Here is a 17,600-nt window from a genome sequence, read left to right on the forward strand (position 1 = left end):
CCTCTTTAACACCTGTAATATCACTGTACAAAATAAAATAATATATATCCATTGGCCTTGGGCCAGTTAGTGCATTGTCGCTTTTAGACACCTTTATTTTAAGAAGAACATTTTAAGTAAGGAATGCAACCAGTTCTAACAGTCTGCTTTTATCTTTCTCTTGCAGATCATTTTTTGATCACTCAATGCATAGTGCCCTTCCCCTTGGGATATACCTGGCAACCAAATTCTGGATGTATGTCACCTGGTTCTTTTGGTTCTGGAATGATATCCTTTGCTTGGTCTACTTTGACATATTTGCTTCTACAAAATATTTAATTTATAAAAGGCAGATAATTTGCAGATAACTTATACAAGTGCATTAGTGATCTTCTGGAAAGTATTTAATTGCATTTTCAATTTCCGTTGTATTTCATTGGCTACATTTATTAACTTGCTACAATTATCACTTGGGTTTTTGTGGCACAGTTGATATTTTTGTAGGTGGTTAGTGTTTTGTTCTTTACCTAAAATGTGCTTCTGTCAAAATACAACGTAAATGACTGCGGAAGTTTTACATTATGTGCAAAGCCCTAACCTTAGCTCAAGTGAATACCTGTGGGATGTACTGAAATGCGAACTGCAAAAAAGCCCTGATTGCCCAACATAAGCACCCAATTGCACTATTCTTATAACTAAATGAAAGCAAATTTCACCAGCAATGTTCCAACATGTAATGTGATGGCACACACAGCTTTAAGCAGCCAAAAAATGACCCCACAGACTGTCGCAATTCCAGCAACTGTTGCTTGACAAGTGCTGTGCCATTATCCTTAAAGGCACCTATCACACTAAAACTGTTTCCCCCACCAGAGGTGCAGGCTAATATAATACAATTGTGCCATAACTTTTGCTCATTGTAAGCATGCGTATGATGTCATACGCACCTCCAGTGGGGGAAACCGTTTTAGGGCGACAGGTGCCCTGTAAACATTTGTTGCATTTATTTGGCAAAAAAACACAAGTAACACATGGAAATTTTAAAAAAAAATTAAATAAATACAACCATGAAATGAAAGCTTGACATTTATGTCAAGTAGTCATTTTGTTGCTCTTAATTTTTTTTTTATTTTCAACTGATCTGTTTCTAACTTACCTTCTGCCCAACCTACCCCCATGGGCCAATGCATGTGAGATGGGAAGGTACCATGTGAGCTGAACCAAGAGTGTAAGCTTTGTGCATGCAGTACCTAGGAAGCAATAAAGCAGCTCTGTCAGTGAAAGCCAAGTAATGCAACATTACTTTGTCAGGGGGTTTATTTCTCTTTCAATACTAATGAGCTCCTCTACTCTTTCCCAGCTTTAGCCGATAACACCCAAGCACTAAAATATACACAGATTCAAGGAAACATGATATATATTTTCAAAGAATATGGCTTTTTGGTGTTGATTTGTCTGAAAGTATAACCGAGTTCATTTCAGGGACTAAAAAGTGTTTGATTCCAAGAGTTGTTCTTGTTTCCTGACTAATAATGAAATATGAGTTGTATGTTTATGTTGGTCCGTTGAGAGGTGTCGGTTTCCTCTTATTATGTGGTTTGCAATGTACTAAATGCAGCTATAATTACATTACATTAACATTTATTTATGAAGCGCCAACATATTCCGCAGCGCTGTACATACAGAGTAACATATAAAGCAATCAGTAACCGATACAAGAGGTGAAGAGGGCCCTGCCCAAAAGAGCTTACAAGCTATAATACTCAGAAAACCTTGGATAATTGTATAACTAGCTCGGGATCTCTGTCTAGACTTGCTGCTAGAGCTGGGCGGTATGACCAAAAATTTATATCACGGTATTTTTCAAAATTATATCGGTATCACGGTATTTGACGGTATATAAATAAAAAATAAATAATAAATATTGGTGGCCCCCCCAACCCCCCAACAACCCCAACCCCAGCCCCCCAACCCCCCCAGCCACAACCCCCCCCAACCCCCCCAACCCCAGCCATAACCCCCCAGCCCCAGCCACAACCCCCCCCCAACCCCAGCCACAACCCCCCCAACCCCAGCACCAGCCACAACCCCCCCAGCCCCAGCCACAACCCGCACAACCCCAGCACCAGCCACAACCCCAGCACCAGCCACAACCCCCCCAACCCCAGCACCAGCCACAACCCCCCCAACCCCAGCACCAGCCACAACCCCAGCACCAGCCACAACCCCCCCAACCCCAGCACCAGCCACAACCCCCCCAGCCCCAGCCACAACCCCAGCACCAGCCACAACCCCAGCACCAGCCACAACCCCCCCAACCCCAGCACCAGCCACAACCCCAGCACCAGCCACAACCCCAGCACCAGCCACAACCCCCCCAACCCCAGCACCAGCCACAACCCCCCCAACCCCAGCCACAACCCCAGCACCAGCCACAACCCCAGCACCAGCCACAACCCCAGCACCAGCCACAACCCCAGCACCAGCCACAACCCCAGCACCAGCCACAACCCCCCCAACCCCAGCACCAGCCACAACCCCAGCACCAGCCACAACCCCAGCACCAGCCACAACCCCCCCAACCCCAGCACCAGCCACAACCCCAGCACCAGCCACAACCCCCCCAACCCCAGCACCAGCCCCAGCCCAACTTACCCAACTTGTGGTTCCTCCAGCGATGCGTCCTAGCGACGTCGCGTGCGCGCCGACGTCACATGCGCACGGGCGCAACCCGGATGTAATTGGATAAAAACTGCAGGAGGCGCGCATACCGGTATAGCGGTATGTTCAAAAATCATATCGTTTTTTTTTTCAAAAACCGGTATACCGGTTAAACCGGTATACCGCCCAGCACTACTTGCTGCATATGCATATCATAGCATTTAACATTTTGTCTGGAACTCCTCATCTTTAAATACAAGACTCTTGACTAAATTAACCCTGTTTATTACAGGTTTTGGTTGCAGCTACTTCAACCAGTTGCATCATTTAGCATTTTTATGGTAAAAACACAATTCTACTGTGCAGCATATTGTTTAAGCAGTACGCTCATTCTTAGCATGTTATAAATCTTGTATGCTTTCCCCAGGACAGCCACTGGCTTAGCATAGAAACGGATTACGTACAGTACATGCAGTTTAAAACAAAATTAGTCAATGAATATACTTATTTGACTTTATTATTCTACATAAATAAATATTTTCATATGTAAAATGTAGATATTGTCATAATTTTATAGGTGTGTAACGTTTAGAATGAAGATGGAGATGTAACTCTGAAAACCATTCTTGACCTAATATGCATATAAAACACCGTATTTGGAGTGCATTAGATGGGCAGTGTAATTCCTAACAGTTGGGGACAGTACAGATAACACTGTTTATGTAAAGCTTTCCATATTCAGTCAAAATCTGCTTTTTCATAGAATGTAAGTACCAGATAATCAGAATTTAGCTGCCATTGCAATGGCATCATCACTGTGGACCAATTGACTCATTCAATTCCATATTTAGTCAAGATTGTTTTTAAGATTTATAAAGCCACAATGCTATTTATTCTATCTATCTATATCCTCTTTATTATTACATACTTTTGACATGTTTGACAGTATTATACATTCGTATGCAAGTATTCGTTAACTTAGTCCAATAAGATACAAATAAGTCTTAAGTATATTAATTGACTAATTTTGTTTTAAGCATCAGTTGTAATGAATTCCATAAATTGCTAGGGTTGGACTGATTCCACTATTTTAGGATATGCCCATGTAGGGGCAGAATGGAGGGGCCTGCCCGACCGATATCTGGCCTGAAATTGGCCAGATATCGACTGGCCAGGTTAAAAGACGATGCGGTCCCCGAACCGGCTGCCGAACGATCGAATTAGCCTACATGCTCCCCGATATCGCCCACCCGTAGGTGGGGGTATCGGGTGAAGATCCGCTTGCTTGGCGAATCTTAACGTGTATGGGGACCTTTAGGCTTCATGTAACTATCACACATCTTAAACATATGCAGTCTTGTCCAGTCCATCACTACCCTCTATTATATTATCACAAGATCTGGGAGTGACCTGGCCTAGTGGCAAAGGGGGCATTGTAAGACATGGAAAAAGACCTTGGAATTGTGATTCCATTCAACTTTATCTTATAATTTCTTAATCATTAACACATCTAAGTTTCCTGTTCATCCATCTGCCATTCCTAGCAAATAGTTTTGCTCTCTTTTACAATTTTGGAAAATCTTGGAAATCTGACCCTGGAATTATTAAAGCTACAGAAGAACAAAAGAAGAAGGTAATGTTATTTTGTCATAGAATTGTACCATTGTTTTTCATGAAGCATGGCCCTTTTCCCTATGAAATGTTTTGATTTACTGTTGAGAACTTTCAGTTACACCAGTTTCTTAATAATTTGTTTTCCTTTATGTTTTAAAATGTGGTACTCAAGCAATTTAATATATTTTTTTGTTTTTTATGGCTTCCAGACAATAGTGGAACTTGCTGAAACAGGGAGCCTAGACCTGAGTATTTTTTGCAGTACCTGTTTGGTAAGTAACCATATTCTATATTTTGCTGTACTCTTCTGTTTCACCTCTCCTCTGTGATAAAGCACTGTAGATACAATACAGCATAAAGACGATGGCTTTTTAATGTAATTAGACACTCACTGACACTTCATTTTTGAGCAAACCAATCTAGATGGGGTGGGATTATTCAGATGTTGGGGCCCTTACAGAAAATAGTTGTTGGCCAGTTGACTTCATGCCTATCTCTGTCAGGCCAGCTTAAATGTGCTTTGTGTGGGATCACTGTTTGATTATATGCAACTGTATGAGTGAAGAATACTTAATGTAGCAGTACTGTTTTAAGCAGACTATGAGGAAGGATTTGAAAATCTGGGCTGTATTTGTTCACATTACAAAATGACATTGGAAGTATTTTGCTTGGATGCGCCAACTGTTTTAACAATGGCGATGGCTTATACCAGTCAGTATACCATTGTAGCACAGCTCAGTTCAGCCTTGTTTGATTTCTTATGTGCCATGCTAGTTTGTTGTTGTCTGTTTGCCAATTCTTAGAAATAAAAAGACAGGCGTCTGTGAGTATAATACTGTGAACTGATAAATGGTAAAAGGTATGTAGGTAACAGGCCAAAAATTCCATGCATGCAGTCCTTGGTTCTTTCCTACAAACCCTAGTAAATCTAAAATGCCAAAGAGAGAAAACAAACTGGTGTTTGTCTTCAAATTATTTTCATCTTATAATGGATAAAGAGAGCATAGTATTTTGTGTTTATAGACATATGTACATGTGGATTGACTTCCATATTGTTTGTTTCGGCATAACCATTTGTATAATAAGTGCATCTCTGGTGTCATTAATAGAGCCTATTGCCTAATGCATATAGTATTGTAACTCCCATGTGTGTATAAAAATGCACTTATCCAGAGTATTATTATTCTGTTAATACAAGATTTCAATCTGTATTAAAAGATACAGACTGAAATTCAAATAAGCTAGAGTTTCTCCTACTCAATGTACTGTCAATAGGGCCCAAGTTGTATAAAGCAAATTGAGGCTAATGGCACATACAGCAGTTTTCCCACATTGTATTTTTGCCAGAGGAGTAATGCCTCTCCAAATTCCCCACTCGCTAAATTCCAGGACAGTAGCAGTAACGTTAGTAGCCAATGAAGGCACTAGTAGTTCAGGCAGCTGAATTTGTCAGGTATCAGGGAGCTGCTGTCTTGCAGCACAGCAGTAAAGAGTGAGTTTAATCAAAGTACGAGTCACATGGCTGAAGACACCTGGGAAATGAGATGGCCAGCCCCATGTCAAAGTTCAAAATTAAATATAGAAAAAACAGATTTCAATGCAGAATTCTGCTGGAGCAGTTGTTAACAGATGGGATTTGAAAAACATATTTTACCATTACAGTATTCCGTTCTGCTTTTTCAGTGATAAACACTGTTTTTGCCTGACTTCTGACACTAATTACCTTATTGGATCTTAGTAGGAGGTATCATCAGTTGACAACTACAGAAATGTAATAACCCATCTTAAGCCTCAAAAATTTGCTGCAGAGGGGAAAAAATTCTTCCTGACTCCAAGATGGCAATTGGACCTGTCCCTGGATCAACTAAGAGCTATCGCCCATAACCCTGTGTTCCCTCACTTGCTAGAAAGCCATCCAAACCCTTCTTAAAGCTATCTAATGTCAGCCAGCATGACTGATTCAGGGAGAGAATTCCACAACTTCACAGCTCCCAGAGTAAAAAATCCTTTCCGAATATTTAAACAGAACCTTCTTTCTTCTTCCTCATGTCGATTGGAAGGACCCTACTGGTAAATAAAGCATTAGAGAGATTATTATATGAACCCCTTATATATTTATACATAGTTGTCATGTCACTTCGTAAGCCCCTCTTCTCCAATGTTAACAACCCTAATTTGGCCAGTCTTTCTGTATGAAAGCATAATCACAAGGAAGCCTTACCTACAATATAACAAACGTCAAAAAAGGGACTATCATTTAATGAAAAAACACCTTGTCAACTGTTCAACATTGAGGTGGATCCATTATGTTTTTGGGTTGTGTGGCACCGGAAACATAGTATGTGTAAAGGAAAGAATGAATTCCACTAAATATCAGCAAATTCTGATGTGAAACAGTCAGCCAAGAAGCTGAAGCTAAAAAAAATTACATGATACACATCATTATCTGTGAGTTGATCTTTAAATGCAAGATGATCTTGAAATTAGAAATGATCTGCAAGGAAGAGTGGGCTAAAATCCCTACAACAAGGATTGAAAGACTCTAAGCTGGATACAAAAGATGTTTACAAGCTGTGATCTGTATCAAATGGGGCTTTACTAAATACTGACTTACTGGGGTGTCCAAACACTTGCACCTGCCACTATTACTATTTTGTTCTTATGTTTAAAAGTTTCTGAAATAAAATGTAACTGTGCATTACCAATTGCAAATATATTTAGCACCCTGATTCCTGCCATTGTTGTTAACTACTTTTCACTTAAAATATTAACCAAATTTGTAATTGGCAAGAGGTGCCCACGCATTTGCATTTGACTCTATTTTGGAATAACAGATTCCATATTCTGGAAGTGTTTCTTTTCTAAGTATAGAGAAATGATAAATATATGTTTATTGCGAGCTAATTGTTAAACAGAAATAGAAGAGAGTACTTTTGAAATTGAAGCCAAAAACAAGGTTGCACCAAATTGTTGCTTTGTATGTGTAACTGATTGTGTTGTTTCATATGCCTGAATAATATATAATTTCCTTCTGAAACTGGTTGGTTTGCAGATTAGGAAGCCAGTGAGGTCCAAGCACTGTGGAATTTGCAATCGATGCATAGCAAAGTTTGACCACCATTGTCCTTGGGTTGGCAACTGTGTTGGTATGTATTCGTTTTAGGTACATTTGTCTTTTCTTAAATGTTAAGTCATGTAAAATGCAATTTCTGGTGTTAAGATATTGGTTAGAAATGTTTTCAGCTTGTTCATTCCACCTATATTGCACTGGGAAACTTTTTCCCCTGTTTAGTCATATTCAGTCATATCATCATGTATGCTCTCCTATATTACTTGTTCTGATTATTTCATTGGGCTCTGTATGGGTATATTATGGGCGTCAGACTCTTTTCTGTTATGAGATCGCTACTTTTATCAGCAAAGCCTCAGCATTCAGTAAAAGTTGTACTTGGAACAGCTGGTGGCCACATGTTGCTATTCCTTTGCTGCATGTTATATGGAAAACAAAGTAATGTTTTAGTGATTAATCTTAGTTATTGCTTTTCTATGTTCCGTTTACATTGATTAGTAAAGTTATGTAGCCTTGGATGCCAGTTAGTATTAGTCAGGCTGCAGTGCATTCCAAACACTAGAGGTGGAAATACTGAAACCCAGTACATTCAAAGAATTACAGACCTACTGCTTCCCCCCCCCCCCCTCAATTTTGTGTATTCTTTTTCATTAACGAAGTTTAAAAATCTCACATTTTTCAAGGCACATATATGGAACGTTTTATGCAGAATCCTTGGAACCTGGGCTTTTCTGGCTAAGGGGTCTCTCCGTAATTTGGATCTCTGGAATTTAGACATTAAATAAACTAATAAAATAGGATTGTTTAACCACCAGTATGGATTAATTATCTTAGTTGGGATCAAGTACATGGTACTGTTTTATTACACAGAATTAGAATTATTTGATTAGAACAGACTTTATGGGAGATGGCCTTCCTGTAATTTGGAACTTTCTGAATAACGGGTTTCCAGATAACTGATCCCGTACCTGTATTTACATGGCTTTTTTAGTTCATTTTTAAATTTTAGATAAGAAAATGTTTACATTTTAGATAAGAAAGAGCGGTTGGGTCCCGTGGTGTTGTGTTTGATTCAGGGTGGGTAGGTCAGAAAGGTAGATTCCCAGCTAAAGTAATGTTTTCTATTATCTATCAGTGCAAAATAAAAAAAAGATTCACTATGATGAACTTTGGATGTATTGGAATATGTTGGAATCACGTTTCACTTTAATGGGTAATGTAGCTCCCAATTTTTACCCATTATGACAGTCTCTTGGCTATTAAATCCAAGGAACATATGTGTACACCTACACTTGATAAAGGGTTGTCCCTGTAACATGTTGTGTGGAATGGCACAATAAATGCAAGTTTGCAAGAAAAGTCCTATGGCTGAGCCTTTTGTTCCTACAGAATATTTTAACACCTGAAGGAAAAGTTATTTTCTTATAATGCAACTGCACAGTGAATCAGATTGCCAATTGGCAGTACAGATGAAACATTGGCAGTCCCAAATGTTTTCATAAGATATCGCAGACCATTTACTAGTTTTCTGAAGCAGAAGAACCATAAGGGGCGAGGGCAGACAAAGCATTAATCTGCTTCTCTCAGCCCTGCGCTTAGGGGCGTATCTGCAGTTAGCTGGGAAAATGTTCGCTGTCGCGTTTTCCAGGCTGGCTGCCAATCCGCTCTGTGTGCGCTCACTGTGGCTGTTGCCATAACTTTTAATGCGCGTGCACAGAGCGGCGTACCCAAGCAGATCTGCTTTTCTCAGCCAGGCACTCTAAGGGGTAGGGTGAGAAGGGCTGAAAGGAAGCCAAAGAGCTCTTCTCAAATGCAAGACATGCACTAAGAGACATCTTAAAACAGAAGGTATTCACATGCCTCCTGCTACACAGAGCACTGGCTTAAAACCAAAAATTATAGGCTTTGACACTTAAGGAATTAGAGGCGGAGATATGCAAATAACTCCTTGATGCCCCTGTGGCCAACTATGCGACTCTTGCTCTTTATGGCAGGATAACATAAAAAGAATTTTAGGCTATTTTATAGAACCAGGTGCACCCTGTGGCACAAACCCTTTTACCTTTCCATAGGATGATAATAACCCAACACACACACTTAAAAATTCAAGAGTGGTTTAAAGAATACTTTTTTGAATTGTGAATTATTTAGTTACGTTGAAAGATCCAGTGTTCATCTTGACATAGATAAACTCACAGCTGGTTTTTAGTCAGAAACATTAATAATTAATGTTAATTAAAAGAAGGGCAAGTAGAAAAATTTTCATTAGAAATATGGGTAATGGCACACATGGTATTTTTAAAACCATTTTACGTTTTCACACTGAGAATCACCCCCTATGTGTACAGGCAAATACTATACCTGTGGTTGCTGCTGTAACACTGGGCACATCAAAGCTGATAGGAGTGTGTGCCATTGCTTTTCTAATATGTTTCTCATTGTTGGTAAACCTCTGAAGTACATATATTCATTTTGTTTAGGTTCTGGAAACCATCGTTATTTCATGGGATATCTGTTTTTCCTTCTCTGCATGATATGTTGGATGATATATGGATGTATCTCTTGTAAGTATATTTATTCTTGCACAAATGTTTGTTTTTTTTTTCCTTATGTGCTTTTAACTCTATATGGGCCCTTGTCATCAAATCTATGATGCCAACATAAAACTACTGGCACCACAGACTTGCATGTTTAGTGGCAACACACAGCATTACTAGATTAAAGAAGAACCTGGCACAGAAAAGGTTAAAAGGTTGTATGTAGCACTAATCTTAATAATACATTTTTATAAAGTGCCAGCATAGTCTGCAGTGCTGTACAGTATAGCAGGGTCTATACATCAAATATACCGAAGGTAAAAGGGACCATGCTTATTAGTGCTTACAGTATAATAATGTTTCATCACAGTACTGGAAATGCTTCAATATATTAAATGTAGGTACAGCTCTGAGTACAGAAGTGCCCCCAATTAAATTTGGGCTTACAGATATGGGGCAAAGACCCCTGACATTATTACCCCTCATTGATACCATCAGAAATCCAAGACCGATTTTTCTACTGGTCATCTAAACTTTGTCATTCAGCCCTAAAATTGTTCGTAGTTCTCATTCCACTGAAGAATGTTTTATTCTCAGCTATAAGGAGTATAGAATGTCAAATTTCCTGTATTTTTAAAGGAGAAAGAAAGGTAAAAACTAAGTAAGCTTTATCAGAAAGGTCTATGTAAATACAGCCATAAGCACTCACAGAAACGCTGCACTGACTTCTCTGAAAAAAGATTTCTTGTGTCTGTAATTCCTGTGCCACAGACACATGGCTTTCTGCTTCCTGCTCCCCCCCCCCCCTCAAGAATGCTAAAAACTCACTCCCCTCCTTAGGAATGTGGATCTGAGCCAATCAGCAGGACGCTGACTGTCTAACTGAGCATGTTCACTTGGTCTGGGTGTCTGTGCAGGAGTGAGGCATAGTGGGGACCTTCTTTACACAGCTCAGTGTTATTTCTTCCTGTTTGGCTTCTGATCTTCTAAACAGGTGAAATATATGGAGACTTAAGGGCACTATTGAGACAACTGAAGGTATGCCTGCAGCTTGAGATTAACTCTTTACTAGCCTTTCCTTCTCCTTTAATGCTTCATTTAAACATTGTTGTTTTTTAACTATAAAGGAATAATATTTCTGGAGATTAATGGACTTTTTTAATCATCTTTTCAGATTGGGGAATACATTGTGATACCACTTACACTAAAGATGGATTTTGGACATATATTACACAAATTGCCACATGCTCACCCTGGATGTTTTGGATGTTTCTTAACAGTGTCTTTCATTTAATGTGGGTGGCAGTTTTACTTATGTGTCAAATGTACCAGGTAAGTAATTTATTCAAAATAGCAATTTATATTATAGACCAAATCTGCTAGGAGTTCTTCTGCTGCTTCCGCCCATCCCAGTTCCAAGCCTCACATATACTAGCTTAGGTAAAGTGGGGGTTATCTGAAGTGCATCTTTAAATCACTTCCCATCTCAGTGGCAAATGGGTGCTTGATTTGCATCTTATGTATCTAATAAGTAGGTTCTAAATAAAATTTGACGAGTAAGACATTAAAAAGCTAAAATTCTGTAAGGTTTGGTATCTGATTTGGTTAACTTGGAGGAACTTTAGAATGCTGATGTGACAAGATCTGTGAATAGTTTTATCTGATAGCTCTTGAAACATCTTTTATTGTTAACTATGAATCTGAATTGTTTTTATAGATTTCTTGCCTGGGAATAACAACAAATGAACGGATGAATGCCAGAAGATACAAGCACTTTAAAGTTACAACAACATCCATTGAAAGCCCTTTCAAGTAAGCTTAATTGTGTTTTTGGAAGCCTGCATCTATGCAAGAGTATTTTATAAGGTGTAAGCTTGTATGGTATGGATTGAACAGTTAATGAACAAGACTTTAGCTGGCCATACACTGGCAGATTTAAGCCAGACGCTTCAGACCAATCCAGCAGCTGATTTGGCCGTGTATAGGGTCACATTTATGGGCCTTGCCGACCATTATCTGGCTAAAAATCTGCCAGGTGTTGATCGGACAGGTTTGATTTCCCTGTCAGATCCCTAGGGATTGGATTAGCCCAATATCTCCCACCTTAGGTGGGCATGATGGGGGACAGATCCACGCATTTGGTGACCTCGCCAAATGAGGGTATCTTATAGTGTATGGCCAGCCTAAAGACAAATTGATCAGTTTGACTGGTCTAACAAGCCCATTTCTTGACTTTATTGCCACCCGATGCTATATATTCCTAATTTTCTAATAACTTGTATGTATTCTGTTTCGTATCTTCTGTTTTGCAGTCATGGATGTATCAGAAACATTATAGACTTCTTTGAATTCAGATGTTGTGGCCTCTTCCACCCTGTAACAGTGGACTGGACAAGACAGTACACAATAGAATATGATCAAACGTCAGGCTCAGGATATCAGCTGGTGTAGCCTACACCACGTCACTGCTCTGGCAAGATTCTGTCTGAGTGGTGCCTGAAAATGGCTATTTGTCTCTCGCGTAAAATCGCCCCTTGAACTAAAGCATGCTGTTTGTAGGGCTAATGATGAATATCACAGTACCTTCTCTCTGTCAGCATTTTATCAACGAGAGTTAACATGGACAGGGCATACTGCCCATACTGAGAAAGAAGAAGAAACAGAAAATGGATTTTAACAGATCCTGCTATCAGGATTATTTTGAACAGCAGTAAATCTCATTTATTTTTAATTTCACACCATTCACAGCAAAGCATGGCATATTGCTCTTGACATGCTTCAGTCTTGTTCTGCTTGAAGAAAAGCCTTTTTTTTTTTTTTTTTTTTTTTTTAGAGAAACCCAGTGGAGTGAGGCTTTGCAGTAAATTATTTTAATCCCCAGTATGGCCAGGCTGGTTCTAAACTACTGTGGCATTTTATTCCTGTAATGTGATCTTCCACAGTTGTGCTGTTTTGTGTCTTTGAAAATGTGAATCTTGATACTAGCCTGAGAAATCTTGCAGTGTTAGGTTAAGTTGGCAAGAGGGGAGCATGAGGATAATATTAACAACTGAATGTATGTTTCCTACATTTTATGACTATCAGCTGTTATTCCCACCTGTTTCCTGCATCTGTGGACATGAAGTGCTTACACTCCTTTCCCATTGTCAAGAAGTCCCTGACCGTTCCTCAAAGGTATTATGCAAGACTTGGTGTAATATATCATGAAATAACGCCATTAGAGGAAACACCGAATGAACACCATAAAAGAAGCTCGTTTGACTGAAAACTTCAGTTCTGGGACTCAGCCCTGGAACTTGACTTGGATTTAGAACCAAAGAATTAAGAGTTTGTTTTTGTTTGTTTGTTTGTTTTTTTAATTCTTAACCAAAATAATATGGGCTGGATTGTTTTGGATAATTAGCAGAATCTGTTTTTAGGATTATGTAACTATGAAAATCAGGCATGCCTATGTCTTACTTTCTGATTTTTGCAGAGGCCTTTAAAAACAATTTAATGTGGAATAACAGATTAGGAGAGAAATAGTTTAAAGACGATAAGTGGACCAATGTACCTTTCAATAAGGTAACAAACACACAATGTTGTTATTGGTGTGTGGGTTTTGATCATGAAAACTCCTTTCCTACAAACATAGACACTAAATTGTACCAGTTCACTAAGGGTACGGCCTCACAAGGTGGATTGTCAGCCTGCATATAAGGGCTCCTCTTCCACTCCTCTAGTCTAATCCTCTATGTCTGCACCCGGAAGCATTGAATCTACCCGGGTGCTGGCACACACAGCCAATATTCGCCAACTAACACAAGACCTTGTGTATGTTGGCAGATATTGCCTGAGTGTGCCTGTACCTGGGCAGATTCAGTGCTTCTGGATTCTGGCACAATTACAGGATCTTTGAAGTGTACGGAGCAGATTGTCAGACTGTGCTTATACACTGGCTGACAATCTGCCTCATGGGGCCTTACCTTTAATACTTGGCAACTAACCAGCAATTAGTTTTGATCAGACTACTGCACATTTACAAAATAAAAGCTATGATCTGATTGGCTGCTACAACTAACTGGACTAGTGCAATTTAGCTCTTGTGAAAGTAAACAAAATCACTATTGTTCCTGCCTCCCCTGTATATATTACTGCAAGTCCTGGGATAACACCTAAAATCATGCCCTATTATGAACTTGGTGTTGTATATTGAAATTAGTTGGTCAAAATAATGTAAAATATGGCAAGAATGCATTTTTAGGAATATTTTGCAATAACAAAGGAATTTTAAATGACTTTTACCATCTTACAGCTTTTTATGCAACTGATTTTGTGGTTGGCTGCATATTCATGAGAGATTAATGGAGCTATAGAAATATGGGTTTGCAGTGTAAATGGAGTTATCTTAATTACAGTTTTTAGCTCCCCAATTTCTAATCAGGCCTAATGAGCTAGTAGAATGGGATGATTGCCAGTAAGCAAGCCCTCCTCGCTGTAGGTTGGCATCTGCTCCCCTGTTAGTTAGTAATGGTGTAACATCCATAACTGAGCAGTGTGTAAATACTTGCAGATTTAAGACTAGTGTACACTATGTGAATCTGTATGTAGATAAGTTATTCAATTGTTTTCTCTTTGTGCTTGTTTATGTTAAATGCTGCTCATTCCATTACACCCCCCAATGTTGAGAAATAGCATTAGTGTTTTTGTAGTCTACTACAACAATATTATGGCCACTCCCCTGCAAGCTCACTACATGTTTTCTGCTTGGAATAGGTAGATTTCACTAATGGTCACATTACAGGTAATAAATTGAACTAGTGGTATTCCCAACCTTTGCCTTAGTAGGACAAGCAGTGGCATTGTAAATAGTTGATGTCCAGTATTTGAAAATTTTTTTATAGTATGTTTCTTCACATACTTGGCTGGCAAAATACCCCTTCATCTGATTTGCAGGTTCTGTATATTGAGCCTAAATGTTTGGTACTGGAAGATCCATTCTTTGGATACAAGGTAGAACAACTAAGTGTAAATGTGCATTTCCTTCAGTGTCTGCAGTAGAACTGAGGCAGCCTGTTGCACTGCTTCTGCGCCAGAGTCCTGCGCCATGTGTACGCGGGCACATCCTGCAGCACCGTGTGTACGCGGGCACATCCTGCAGCACCGTGTGTACGCGGGCACATCCTGCAGCACCTTTGCATAGTTAGCCAAAATCCATACTCATACTAACTGATCTCTGAAAATGTTCTTGCTCATGTTTATATTATTTATGCATTCATTTTTCTGTTCTGGATACACAAAAAACATAAGCACTTTTGCTGTTTTCAAAAAAGAAAAAAAAACAAACAAACTAGTTTATTTGTCATGTCGCATCTTTAGGCAGAAAGCAAGCGATGAAAACTACAAAGCCAAATCTGTTGGCTAGGGAAAGGGTAATGTTGCTCTTTGGGGATCTGTGGTTGTGACCTGGACATGCCTGAAGTGTCTAGTGGGAGTAACGTATGCTGCCTATGATAAACCAAGTGTTTTAGTTCAGTTAAAGCTTCTCCAATATCTTAATCCAATATATAATTAATATCATTGTCAAATTGTTTTATCATTATTTGCTTTCATGTCCTAAAATACCTTCCAGCACAGGTCACTAACAAGCCATTCCCATAGGGCAGAATTATGAGCCTTTCTGCCTTTTCTTACACAATAAATTGGACCAAGTGCTGGATGCAAAGTAATAGAAAAGTGATCTTTTGTACACAATGGCTGAACGCACTGACTTTCATGCTGGTGCATTCACAGCAACATCGGCTTGTTCCTTCCCAAAAACAAATCTCTATACGATGGCCATAAGCATCATGCCCCTAGAAAGCAGATATCGTTCTGTAAACATAAACCCTATTAACTGGTTCTGCGCTGATTCCTCCACTTCATACTGGTTTCTACCCCCCCCTTCCTTTGCCAATTAGCCATTGCATGCCAGAGACCTATTGCAGAACTGTATTGAATATTCCTTGTGTCCCGGTTCCAATGTTTTGCTGAAAAGGACATATATAATATAGACCAAGGGATGTATAATTTTTTTTTGCACATTTAATATATGATACAGTAACAAAGCTTAAGTACAGTCCCATGCCCCATGGTAGCAGCAGCCCTTTATTGGTTTCCATGTGCGCAGCTCAGTTCAGCAAACTCACAAAGGTACCACCCACAACGGATGGTTAAGCATCTAATATGCTATGTCCATATGCTAATGGCCTATGTTGCAAAATGTAGTTATAATAGGGACCTGTTTACAGTAAGATGCCTGGGCTTTTCATGTTAAGTTTTATGATTGTTGTGTTTTTTTTTTTTTCTAATGATATTTTTAATATATATGTTTTCAATTATTTGCACATAAATGCTATTGTCAAGTTCCATGTACATACCCAAGCATATTTAGAAGAAATACCATTTGAGACTGTATTTATATATGCACTGATAATCTGGTTACACTGATGGCTGCCTGCTCTTATGCAGTAACTACAGTTGGGAATGCTAGATTTGGGAAACATATCTAGAATTTAGAGATGTCTATTGTAAAGTCTAGCATACAGGTAGATAATCTGTGTTTTTGTTTGTTTTTACCCTCAATGCCTTGTTTGCTCCCTTCACGGTTTTTTAAATTGTGAGCCAACCACAAGAATATGTCGTCATTTTTCTTTAAGCTATAGAATGTGTACATTTTTCTTTTTGTATTTATTTAACTGTGCCAAGCATTATTTTACTACTGTCTGACTCTTGATGTACTTCATTGTGAGCAACAGAAATTGTACATTTCAGAATTTAGCTCTCCTTACATAAATTAACGACATCAAATTTTTGTAAGTTATTAATCAAATAAATATTGACAATTCGGTGTAGTGTTTGTCTTACTTGCTAAGTTTCCTTCACATATGTGTATGCATTGGCAGCAATCTTTACTCTATTTGTCGGTCCTATTCCTTTTGAGATTAATATTTTGCCATGATAAGAACTATGTATCTCCTCTTGTCACCAAACACTCTTAAAGAAGGGTGGTAAATGTTAGGTGCAGACACTTGGGAGATCACCCAACTGTATAGAATATCACGCCAACTTGCAGCCCAGCAGTAAAGTGTGGTTGAAGGTTATCAGAGCCCAGGTCACATGACTGTGGCACCCTGAGAAAATTAAGATTATGGCTAGCCCCATGTGAAGTTTCAAAATTAATTATTAAATGTTGGTGTTTTCAAATAACATGTCAATGCAGGATTCTGCTGGAGAAGCTCTATAACTGAGTATTTCTTAAAGCTTGAATGCTGTTGCATATATTCCAACAATTGTAACCTAAAAAACCTACTAAGCACTAATTTTAGAGGTATTTGCAAGTATGGTGAATAAAATGCAACCATGGACTTTATGAAGCCTATGCCAGAACCCAGGGAATGGATGTAGTTCCCCATCATTAAACTGGGTGCTTCAGATGGCCAGGATGCATAGCAAGATGACAGAGTGTGCTGTGCTCAGAACCAGAGAGAAAGAGAAGATCAGAAAAGCCCTATTGGAAGATAGTTACCAGTGAAGCAAGGAATCTAGGAGTGCCAAGCTGGAACCTGTAGCCCTACAGATGGACGCTTGGTGGGAAACTACTGTAAGCCAAGACCTAACTAGGGTTCTTGTGTTACTGATAGTGTGGAAATTTGTTTTTTTTCACAAATCGTTTAGTTTGCTCACAGCAGGAGTTTTAGTACAAATGCAACTTGCCAAAC

At 39.2% G+C, this 17,600-nt stretch overlaps 1 protein-coding gene across 1 annotated transcript in view; it reads left to right on the plus strand.

The window, feature by feature from the left end:
• zdhhc17 (zinc finger DHHC-type containing 17) overlaps window positions 1-16,729 on the plus strand; it is a 35,465-nt gene extending 18,736 nt beyond the window's left edge. The window contains exons 10-17 of the mRNA XM_002935641.5: window positions 167-267; window positions 4,149-4,273; window positions 4,464-4,526; window positions 7,307-7,400; window positions 9,805-9,888; window positions 11,036-11,193; window positions 11,579-11,673; window positions 12,174-16,729. Coding sequence (XP_002935687.3) covers window positions 167-267; window positions 4,149-4,273; window positions 4,464-4,526; window positions 7,307-7,400; window positions 9,805-9,888; window positions 11,036-11,193; window positions 11,579-11,673; window positions 12,174-12,312 — 859 coding nt within the window. The 3' untranslated portion in view covers window positions 12,313-16,729. The remainder of the gene's footprint in view (window positions 1-166; window positions 268-4,148; window positions 4,274-4,463; window positions 4,527-7,306; window positions 7,401-9,804; window positions 9,889-11,035; window positions 11,194-11,578; window positions 11,674-12,173) is intronic.
• Window positions 16,730-17,600: the final 871 nt, after the last annotated feature.

The sequence above is a fragment of the Xenopus tropicalis genome, chromosome 3 (assembly GCF_000004195.4).
Source record: "Xenopus tropicalis strain Nigerian chromosome 3, UCB_Xtro_10.0, whole genome shotgun sequence".
Lineage (NCBI taxonomy): Eukaryota > Metazoa > Chordata > Amphibia > Anura > Pipidae > Xenopus > Xenopus tropicalis.